Source organism: Geospiza fortis, unplaced genomic scaffold (assembly GCF_000277835.1).
Source record: "Geospiza fortis unplaced genomic scaffold, GeoFor_1.0 scaffold285, whole genome shotgun sequence".
Classification (NCBI taxonomy): Eukaryota; Metazoa; Chordata; class Aves; order Passeriformes; family Thraupidae; genus Geospiza; species Geospiza fortis.
Genome location: NW_005054403.1, coordinates 955,885 through 967,855, shown reverse-complemented (window position 1 = coordinate 967,855; position 11,971 = coordinate 955,885). Strand labels below are relative to the sequence as shown.

Here is an 11,971-nt window from a genome sequence, read left to right as displayed (position 1 = left end):
CCCAGCCCAGCTCAGGGACAGCCTGCGCAGGACTGGGGCTGAATTTGAGGTAGCAGTTGCTGGCTGATGGGAGTTTCTGTAATATGCAGCATTTCCTGAAGGGCGGTACTCCGTGGAATTCCGACAGGCTGGGTTTGATGGATTTACAGAATTAAGTGCAGAATCCATAGAATCCTCAGAAAATCGGTGTTCTTTGGAAGTGCTGTTTTCCTCTATAGGCAGTGTTTCTGCTACACAAAAAGCAAGCACCAATATGTTCATAGTGATGGACATTACACCTTTGTTACTTAAGGTCTATCTATGGTCTCTTGAAGGTACTGATAGATTGTAATCCTGTTAACAAATTTCTTGTGAGACAATCACTGAGACTGAATGTTTGTCCCTTTTCCTCAACTAACCATTGGGCTCTTATTGTATTTTCAAACATTATTTTTGTAGCAAAAGATTTAATACATCAAGTTTGAGACATTTTTCCATTAATCATTTCAGTTGTACTTACTGAAAGCTCTGAGCAGGGAAATTACAGAGGAATTTTTTTTTATAAAATTATCTGCTGTAAATATTGATACATCAAATAATTTTAGTCAAGAATTTTCATTGCTTTTTAAACATATAATTAAAAAGCCAACCATTAATATTATGTAGCATTTATTTTGCAAGACATTATTGATGCAAAAAACTCCCTCATGTTAACTAAGTTCTAAACAGCAGAGGGAGTTACCAACTTCATAAAGAAAATAAATGGACAATTAATATCTATGGACCCCACAGGTTCAGACAGAGGTGCCATTATTAAAAAGGGAAGAGGTTACAGACAAAGCCACAGAAGGCTGTGAGTGCCTGGTATGGCACACTAATGTAACATGTTTTGACCACAAAACATCTTTATCCGCTTTATCTTCACATAGTTCTTTGCATAGGGCAGGGTTTCAAGGTCTCTAACTGCAGGCTCTGGAAAGCTAAAGATACAGGTAAATTACTGAACCCACGGAGCAAGTAAAAAAACCCTGAAGTCTCAGGGGGAGAGTATAAAAATATTCTAGTTCTTATGTCTTTTCAGCAAATTTATACTCTACAAAAGAAAAACAAGATCCACTCAGAAGACCTGTGAACTTTTTAAAGTCTGTCAATACTGATTCTAAGCCACTTGAATGTAGTTCAGCATGTCCCTTTCCCTGGGCCATGAGACAGGAGCCAGGTTTGCTTGATTACTGAAAATTCCACTCCCATTCAGCCCAATGTTTGAGAGAAGCATGCTGCGGGAGGAAAAAAAACCCAAATCAACAGGAACACCACTCCATTCTCTAGCAATCATAGATATTCTCCTCTGTTTGCATCAGACCAGTATCTAGCACAAGAAAGAACTTGGAAGCATGATGTACAAATCTGTATAAAACAAATGCTGCTTTGGCAGCAGAGTTAAGAGCTGGAAAAATATAGCTAACAGGTTCACAGAAGTGTAAGCCCCACACTACCATCTTGAAAATAACTCTACTGAAGTTATAAAACATATGCTAGTGAGGCAGCATATTCTTTGGAATAAGAACTGGTATGTTCTGCAAAACAAGTTCCTGAAATAAGCTTTTTTTACTACTCTTCTTATATGAAAACTTTCAAGAAATTATTGGGCAAATACCCAATTTAAACCAAAGGAAGAGTATTTTCCTAAAAAACCCAGTGACCTTCTCAAGCATGCTTTTAACTTGCTTGAGGTTCCCTTCTGCAGCTCTTGCTTGAGGTTCTTCTCTCAGGTTCTCTTTCTCAATCCTGTTTAAAGTGTAGTACAGTGAAGAACTGTTATGAGTATTTTGACCTTCAAACAGCATAACCCTGAAAGGGAGTTAAAGGCTCTCAGAGAGCCAGCTCCCTGCTTAGTGAATTCAGTAAGGCAAGACCATAGAATCACAGAATGGAACCACAGAATTATTTTGGCTGGAAAAAGCCACAATGACCATTGTTAACCCAGTACCACTGTGTTCACCACCGAACCATATCTACATGTCTTTTAAATACTCCCAGGGATGGTGACTCAACCCTGGGCAGCCTGTTCCAATGCTTGACAAGACTTTAGTGAAGAAACTTTTCCTAATACCCAATTTGAACTTCTTCATGTGCAACTTGAGGCCATTTCCTCTTGTCCTATCGCTTGGGAGAAGTGTTAGTTGGGAAAAGATATGAATTCTCACCTCCCAATAACCTTCTTTCACATAACTGTAGAGCACAGTAAGGTGAAAGGAGGTGAGCACTTCCACCAGCTCCTTCAGTACTCCTGGGCAGGTTCTATATGGTCCTAGAGACTTGTGCACATTGATAGTCATGGAATAAAGAAGCTTTTATGGATACAAGTTCTTCTCTTTCATACAAATAACTTTCAAAATAACTGCTGCAAAACTTTCTAGTTTGTCAGACCCGAATCACAGAAAAAGCAAAGAAGCTACTGAATTTGTTTGAAGAAAACAAACAAGAAAATAAAAGCCTTTATATTTGTCAGAAGTACATACAGCAACTTACCAAGATTAAAAACAAAAGGTATCATTCCACAGAATTTCAGAGACACTTTAAAAGATGAAGTAAATGATACACACTACAAAATTAAAATGTAGCCAACCAAGGGAAAATTAGAGATGCAGAGAATGAAATCACATCTCAGTCCAAGGCTGAAAGGCAGAGCTGATACCTTAAATTGTTACAGCAAAGCTCTATGAAGGAGCATAAGGTTTAACTGATTGAACCTGTACATTCAGATTTCAGAAGTCTTGAAAGGTAGGATGGAACAATGGAGACAACACTCCCCAGCAGAGAGTTTCAACTGGAGTATTATAGCATGTACCAACTCCATGTAACATAACAAGGAAAAAGATTTTTAAAGTTTTTATGGTAAACTAGCAGGAATCTGGTAGCAGGTTGGGGGTTTTTTGTTTTTTAATAATTGGTTTACATTAAGTTTGTCGAGATTTCTGTAGGAAAAAATGTTAAAAATTTACTGTATTGCAAAAGAACTTAATTGTATTCATTCCAGTTATATCCCAGGTTTCTCTCTGATGTTAAATATCCTGAAGGAAATACTAGGTTTGGGAAAGATCAACTCTGCTTTTTTTCCTCCAAGATATCAGCATTTGAATTTATCTTACTGTAAATTCTAAACTCATATACACAAGGTGGAAAAGCTGGCATATTTCCCTCATTTTTTAGGTAAGGCTTTCTGTTCAGTAGCTATAGTATCCAATCCATCCATCCAGCTTCTCTACAAACACATTGCAGCGAAACTGGCATCTAGGAAATGGAGCATTGCAATCCATGGAGTGACTCAGTTCGCCCACCTCGGCATTTTGAGCAGCTGTGAATAACAGGGGTATGGAAGGAGATGGGAGGTTCCACTGCAGAATGCCTGACCTCTGGGCAGATTAATGAAAGGCCAGTTAGAGGCCTTCAGTTTCAAATGTAGGGCTGACAGCAGACTGTTTAGGCACTGAAGCCTTAGCAGGAACTGGATGTTTTGTTTTCTTGAGGCTCTTCTGGGAATTAGAAGCCAGTTGTTCTGTCTCATACATAACAAAATGATGTAATTGGACACAGTAGTAGGAACACTCTGTTTTCAGGGGAAGGGAGTCTGAGTTATTCCCCACTCCCTCCTTCTCTATCTTTCGTAACTTTAAGAAGAAACTGTTAGTGAGCAAGAAAGGCAGCAAAACCTGCAAAGCATATCCCTGAGCAGATCAGAAGGAAAACGAGCTGTTTGAAAGACTTTCCCACAATTACTCCATTTTGCCTTCAAATGATATTTCAAAACAACTATTTTAAGACAACTGTGTCTCAATGGAACCAGAACTTTTTGGGGGCAGATCTTTCTTGTTAACCAACCCATGACTGACCGCTACAAAATTGCCTCCAGATTTTCAGCAGAGGACATTGTCCTAATGGGAAACACACAATGCTAGAGAACACTTTGCCTGTTAAAATACACAGAGAACAATTTCAAACCTCTGAAACTATGGAAAAACACTTACTTTAATTACTTCTTATTCAAGTAACTGCATTTTAAAATGAACTAGTGATCTTAAAAAGTATTTTAAAGGGTACCCTGACTCCATCTGTAGAAGATCTGCTAGCAAACAAGGAATAAAAAGCAGAATGTGTACTCATGTTTACTTGAGTAAGATTTCTTACAAGATACTGCAGATCTACTTAAACATTTCTTTTGCTCCAAATGAAACAACTTCATTTGAGCATTATTAAGTGCTCCACACTTATTATGTTAGTACCAGAAATATAACTTACATATATAATGTATCTCTGGAATTAAACCAGAACTTCTTTTGTGAAGACATGGGAGTCAATAATCAATGCAGAACTTTGTATAATAACAGTTACAGGAAATATAAAGATGTGACTATTTTATATATATACAAAACAATAAGACATATAATTTTAAATAAGTTATCATTTGAAAAAAATTAATTTTACATCCTTTTCTGCTTTAACTTTAGTCTTATGGCTTTTTAATATGCACAGAAGAGATATCCTGCCTCCACTCATGGCAACAGATACAAAATCATTTCAAGGTCACAAACAAAAAAAAAAGAAAAAAAGGAGGAAAAAATTACTAATCTCCATTATACTTCAAAAAAGCCCTTGGAAATGATGTGCAAGTATCTTGCTGCAAGAGAAAGTATTTATCAGATGGGATAAGTCAGTATCATCAACTTAGCATGTCTTAACCAGTTAAATAGCAAATACTCAACCATTCTGCTGTGTCTCTCTCACTGACATTTAAACCTAGATGCTTTACTTCACATCTGAGGCAGACTTAAGACTAGACATGTGTTCAGTTACTGCAGCTGAGCTGCAGCACAGGAAGAAGTGTTATTTCATCTGTGATCTACACCAGCCTAAGAGTGAGCTGTCACAGGGGGGGCTTCCACTCAATCCTTCCCTGTGCTCATCCAAGTTCACAGAGAGTCACTCCAGGGAAGTAAAACAAGACTTCACCAGTGTTGGTGAAGATGGAACAGGGAAGCCCTATAAATATGATTGCTTGGCAAAAGATTTTGAGAATATAGAAACTATAAGCAAGATTGAAATGAAGGCAACCTTTGAGATCTCCTAGCTAATGAACAACAGGAAAACAATGGTGCGGCTGAGCAGGTAATCCCCTTCTTGATGAAACAATACCCTCTCCAAGCAAGCAGGTCCAAGGGTCAGAAGCAGACCCTGCCTGCTCAGTAGGAGAGGTCTAAAGAGTAGTTTTTAGGGTTTAAAGTGTAACACAGTATGGTAATGTAGTGATTCCTATAGGCTGTATGTGAATGCTATAAGATTTGTATCTTGTACTACATTGGTTAGTGAGAATCAGAATATTCAACACAGAAGATGATTTAATCTATTGTAACGGGAACTTCTCTCTCTTGCTCTCTTTTTCCTGCTCTTCTTCGCTCTCTCTCTCTTCTCCTCTCGGCCCTGCTCTGAGCTGTGGCTGGCAGCTCCCAGCAGGGCCCTGCACCCACGCCCTTGTAATAAACTCAAGTCCACAACCTAGCCTCAGAGATCTCTCGTCTCCGTCCATCCCAACTGCGCAGGAGACCATCAACCGCTCCTACACACCAGAATGTTTTCTGTGCTTTTGCTCACTGCTTCAGCTCACTACCCAGCCAGGGAAAGGGAGCAGGGGGTGGGCTAGGACTCAGTGCAGGGACAAGGAGGCAAGGAAAGCAGGAGCAGCACAACTTCCACTGGCACCTAGCTAGCCATAAACTCAGCTGAATTGTATCATGTAGCTGCACCCTTACTCACTTAATGAACCCAGCCTGGAGTTAAGAGTTGCTTTCAATTTATCTCCTAACCAATTTCAACGCAATTGGTTTTCTGCTCAGTAGCCCTACATGGAGCAGGAGGCTCCATCTGTCACCTGTGTGCCTGAGCCCCTCCACAGAAAAGGCTGTGGGTTTAGCAGAAGCACTGCTGGAACTTGCAGTAGATCTTCTTTAAGTGCTAAGTGCCAGTGATCAATAATTAACATACTTCCACCCTGACCTGCCAAAGGCTAGAGACAAACCAGATACATATGTTGTACTCAGTCCTTTTTGACTGGAAATACTGAAACCATAAATAATCCTCATATATAATTCTGACATAATGTAATTACCTTCAGATGGATGAGCATCATTTCTGGGAAGCTTAGGGGAAAGAGGAGCAGTGTATGGTGGAGAGTCCTGAGGGTAGCGTTTAGCACTCCTGTTCTCAGGTATTTCTTCTTTGGCTGTGAAGAGGAAAAGCCACTACTTGTTACTCTAGCATAAAGCTGCTCATGGGCTAAGTCCAGAGACAAAAGCAAAGACAGACATCAGCCCTTCACCATGTTAGAGCTCCATTTCTTGTGTAACACAGACTCAGTCACTTCAATACAAAATTTCAAAGCTGAGTAATCTTGACCCTGTCTACCTTCCTGAATAGTTAAAACTAAGAACTTTCATACAATAGATAGAATTATAAACATAATTTCTGCATTGGAAAGAGGAAAAAAAATTCTACAGAGCAGCACCCAGAACACAGACTCAGCTATCAAAGAGCTCTGAGGAGGCTTCATTCCCAATATAAATCCTGTGAAATGACAACAAAGCTATCTCAGCTGTGACTCCTGGCTTCACCTGGGACTTGTAGTACCAGGTCCTACAAAAACCTGTTGGGAGATCTTGGGCAAGTAATTGCATCTCCCCTTCACTCTACATTCCTGGTGCAGCAAAGGTATTTGAACTAGCACAAAATTTCACAGGCAGCCAATTTCACAAGTTTTTCTTCTAGATCACTGGACTGTACATAGTAGAAGGTAAAATTTTTGAGCCACCCCTCAGTAAGGTAAAAAGAGAAAGAAAAGACTTTGGACTTGACTGTTGAACTCCCTTTCAGAGGAAGTGCCTTCTCACAGACAGCAAGCATATTTTGGTAAATTCAGTTTATGAGCCAAACATAAATTTAACAAATGAAATATGAAGTTTTGAGCTTGTCTTTTTAGCAGTATCACAGTAGTAAGGTACATATGTTTTCTGGCTTACCTACAAGGAGGAGTTTGCTGAACAAAATTATTTCTGCACATGTGGTATGACCTATCCATTACTGTCAAAGCACTTCCACACTGGAACCAATTCACTAAGAACTGAAGTGTATAAATTTTAAGCAATTCATGTCACAGAAAAACCAAAAAGTTGCATTTCATAAAGCCCCCACATTTCTCAGAAATATCAGCACTTGAAAATAACAAGTGATTAACAGCACCTGGCTTATTCCTATCGTACTCCATAGGACTGTGGGCACATCCCATGTAAGGGCTGAAGGGCTGGCTACTGAAGAGATTATCACATTGCAGACTGTGGCAGAGCTTCTCCAAGAAGCGTAGGACAAACGATGCACTGTTTACAGAAGGAAGATTGATGGCATGCTTTTCCCCATCAAAGGAAGCTGTGAATAAGAAGATTATGTCAAACACCCCCCAAGCATCATGAAGTATAGTAAAACACCATCATTAACTTAAAGGAGAAGACATCCAGACTTGATTTAAACCATGCAAGACATGAGAGGAGTAAACAGTCATTCTGATAGTTTAAAAAATTTCTATCCAATCATTTCGCCTTCCATGGGATCCATGTCTGTTTAAATTTGTTCTATGGGAACTTATTTTAATAAAATAATTTTGGATTCACACCAGTATAGCAAAACTTACAACTACTCCCTCATCACTGAAACTTTATGTGGAATTCCATCGCTCATAAAGCAGCAAGCTCTCCACCACCTATTTACAGGAGATAGCACAAGGAAGACCCTTTACAATACTTGCTAAAAAAATACCCCACAATCTTCCAAAAAAAAGTCAACGAAGAGCCCAAACACTTATTAAAAAAACAAAAACAAAACAAAACCCAAAAAAAACCTTAAAGAAATGAAACAAACAATTTTAATATATTTTTTCTCAGTTTCTAACTGAATGGAGAATACTTGTGGTAAGGTGCTGGCATCCATTACCACTGACATTCTGACACTCAGAAATTATTTTGCCATTTGCTATTTTATCCCTAGAGAAATCTATCCTGCTGTCAACACTACAGTGGTCAAGCACCCATTTATTTCAACAGGAGTTAGGTGGCAGAGATACCACAGCAGCCACAAATGGATCTGTTGTCTTTTAAACTGAGTGATTACAAAGAGCCTGGACATGTGCCTATGTCTTTTCCTTGTTGATCTCTTTCCTTGCCCTCAGTGTGGTAGCTGAGGATATTTTTCTTTTTTGTGAAAATTAGTAAGGTTTGGAAAAGAATCAATACTCCAGATACATGGATAAATAATTACCATTACATCAGCTGAAACTTTAGTTACTTGTGATTAGGAAGACTTTAGAACAAAGCAGGAACAAACTTGCAGCTTAAGCTTAAGGCTGAAAAGAAGTGGCATAAACACCAGGTTTATGCATCAATTTGTCTTTTTGGTTTTCAGCCTGTCATGCAGCTTTCTGTTGTTAACATAAGTTTCCAAATGATAAGCAGAGCTTTAAAGGATCACATTTTGTTGGTGGCAGATGCTTTAAAAAAAAAAAAAAAAAGAGCCAGAAATGACAAGAAAGAGCCTTAGAGCCTTTACTCACAGATCTGAATTCAGGAATATTTCCATATTGTGTTACAAAAGAGACAGATAATATACACAAAACCAAGGAAAATGCCTAAGTCTAGCATATTTTAGGTTTCTTTAGGAAATCTGAAGTGTCAATTACTTCACTGTTGATGTAAGGAAGCTTCTGATTAATGTGAGTTAACCAGCCAGTACCAACAACAATGTGCTACCTCTCCCACTTGCTTTCATGACAGACTGACCATTGCAAGTGCTTGAAGTTTAAGAGTCAGTACTACAACGCTGAAGTGTTTCCATGGCCTATTAGGTTTTTTCCAGGCTCCAATGTCCAAATGAAATGCTAATGATTAACAGTCCCACATGTAGCTCAGACACAAGGTCCTCTACATCCTGTTTGGGGAAGGAGTCTCCAAAGGCAAATTTTTTCTTGGAATTTAACCAGGTCTGGAGAGCAAATGGGCTGTGAGACCTACCATAGCTTGACCTCCTGACAAATTAACTGCAAGGTAGTAGTCAACTAGAGCAGAAATTTAAAATGTTCTATAATAGCCTTATGGATCTTCCTATACAGCCTTTGGGGAAATGACTTATTCTATACTCCTTAATTTCTCATTTTGAAAAAAAAAACATCGAAAAGAACAATGTTACTCAGGAGTTGTCAAGAGGATAAAGCAAGAAACAGCTGAGGTGCTGTGACTGCCCCAGCAAAACATTCCATGAGAAAAATCCACAAATAAACCATCAGTGCAAACACAGCTTCCCCAGACTCTCAACACCTGAGGGCACCCATACAAACTCCAGCCAAGGGCGTGGGATCCAGATTCACAGGCTCAGCTGTCTACTCTGCTTGGGAAAAACATAAGCATCTTACTTCCCAGATAAATGCTAGTGGAAAAAATAAAAAGGAGTACCTCTGAGGTGCCATAACCTCAATTTTAACAATATATAAACAGGAACTGGAGCTTGCATGTGCAACCCCAGCCCTCAGGAGGAAGAGTCATACTCATTGCTTCACCTTCTATTCTTTAAGCATGTTTTACATACCAGGTTCAAGCTGGGAAAAAGGCTGAGAACAAAACAATCAGAGAAATGTGTTTTTCTGATAGTGATGACACTCATCCTAGAGTCAGATTTTAATTGAGAAAATTTATCTGAGCCTCAATCTTTTTCATCCCATCAAACACCATAGTCTCTGTGTTACAAAGAGAAAAAAGGGGCTGACACCACCACCATTAGTGGGCTTGCTAATCAAGCCTTTAATTTCCTTTCTGTTTTATTTGCCTGAATGGAAAGCTTATGCATTAAGCAAAAATAAAATACTTTGTGCTTTTGTTTGAGAAAGATGGAAAAATCCTAAATTTAATGTTATTCAAAACAATTATTTTCCTTGGTAGCTGAACCAAAAGAACCCACTAATTATTCCATGTATTCTAGCAAGATTATTTTATCCATGTCCTCATCAGCACACTGTTGCCTCCTATGGAAGGTATAATACTTTCTATAAATGCATCAATTCACAAAAGACTTAGATTTCTTTGCTTATTCTCTGCCACATTTTTTTTCTTGACAGTTAAAAAAACCCCAATCAAATCCTGAACAACAAGCCACCCTCCAAACCCACTTTAAAACAAAAAGGCTACAACTGTATTTCCTTATTTTATTCTACTGTTGCTTCCCTCTTCTTCCTTACTATTCATGTGCACAGCTAGATGTAATGTGCTACATTAATCTAAGTCACATTTTATGCTTCACAAAACTTATCACACACAAATTTTTGATAAAATGACAAGGAGTGTTTGCTCAGCCACTTCTCAGCTACCTGTTTGACAAGCCAAGAAGAAGCAAGAGCTCAAGAACACTAGAAACCCACTGGGGGCTTGTAGCTTTACTATCAGCCAGACCAGGACTCCGGAGCAGTGCACATCACCAGAGTCCTCAAATCCAGAATACTGGCCTTGGGGTGAAGCCAGATGCACAACAGTAAATCCTTTCTGTACAGAATTTTTGAATGCAAACAAGCCACAGCTACATAAGGAATCTGAAATTTCTCTCTCCTGTTCAGAAATATTATTTTCAATTACTCAGTCACAGCCCAGAGATGCCACTGGCCTGGAATTTAGCCCTTGTTGATAAACAATCAAACAATCACAAAGAGAGTACTGGCAATGAACATCTCAGGGCATTTTGCTCCAGAAAACTGACTTGTCTGAAACAGGTACAGCAAGGTATTAATAATATAACAAACATTCATATATAGTGAAAAAATAAAGCAGTACCAGTTTCAAACGATGCCACTAAACCTCTACTACACAGCAGAGAAGCAGCATCCATTTTGTGCACAAACTCAGGGGGATGCCTGAACAAGGCTCACTGTAGTTCTGCCATACACAGGTTAGGGTGCTGCTCTTTAAATACAGTTAGACAGCAACATCTTTATGAGTACTTAACTGATTCTCTATTCCACTAATCATCTTTCACATCTGGTTTAATGTAAAGAGATTAAAGTAATGCCAGGTCTTTTACCATCACGGATTTATGAATTGATGTGCAAACTGTTATACATAGAATATTTCCTAGTCTAGAAGGAAAAAAATGTCAAGCAGCAGCTATTCAGATTGAGACACAGAGATGATTTATCTACAGACCTGCCATCAATATGTCATAGAAATAAACCTATTCCCTAACAGGTGACATCGGTGGATGAAGAGTGACCTGAGATACTGCTGCAGTTGTGGGGAATGGGGCAAGGGACGCAGCAGCAACCTTAACATGCGGAATCACTTGCCTGGAAGCTAAACAGATTAGTTTGAGACTTGTCACCCACTTGGTTAATGCTTTAAGAGCACAAACGCAGTGCATGGATAAGATTATGTGAATGACTTGAACTAATAAAGCTGATTATCTCACTTGTAGTGAGTTTACTTGACAAATGTTTGGCTACAGCTGCTAAATGAGGCACACAAGCTCTACTTAGTGTAAGAAACTAACTGTATTGTGCATTTGTAATTCAAACACTGCTATTGCTGTATTTTAATTCAAATTTAAAGAATTGTTCCAATAACTCTGAACTCAGAGTAAGATAAATCATACATCATCAATGTTCACACCTGTGTTTACACAGCTACAAAAGTGATAAAAATTCATTGCAACTAGTTCAGTTCTTCTGCCCCACCTCAAGTTCAACAAGAAACAAAAGAAACAGAGCATCTTCACATACCAGTTATCATTTCCCCTCCATGATGGCCAGATTTCAGAAATCCAAAGACTGTTTTGGCTTGATAGGCACAATCCACACAAGCCTGAACAGCCTGCTGAAGTACCACATTTACAGGACCTGGTCCAAAATGGTCTGGAAGCT

The 11,971-nt window shown here is 38.9% G+C and overlaps 1 protein-coding gene across 1 annotated transcript in view; it reads right to left on the bottom strand.

The window, feature by feature from the left end:
- SCML2 (Scm polycomb group protein like 2) overlaps positions 1-11,971 on the bottom strand; it is a 69,953-nt gene that overhangs the window by 4,653 nt on the left and 53,329 nt on the right. Inside the window, exons 10-13 of the mRNA XM_031061214.1 lie at positions 11,831-11,962; positions 7,270-7,452; positions 6,143-6,256; positions 2-230 (exon numbers count right to left, since the gene is read on the bottom strand). Of these exons, the coding sequence (XP_030917074.1) occupies positions 2-230; positions 6,143-6,256; positions 7,270-7,452; positions 11,831-11,962 (658 nt within the window). The remainder of the gene's footprint in view (position 1; positions 231-6,142; positions 6,257-7,269; positions 7,453-11,830; positions 11,963-11,971) is intronic.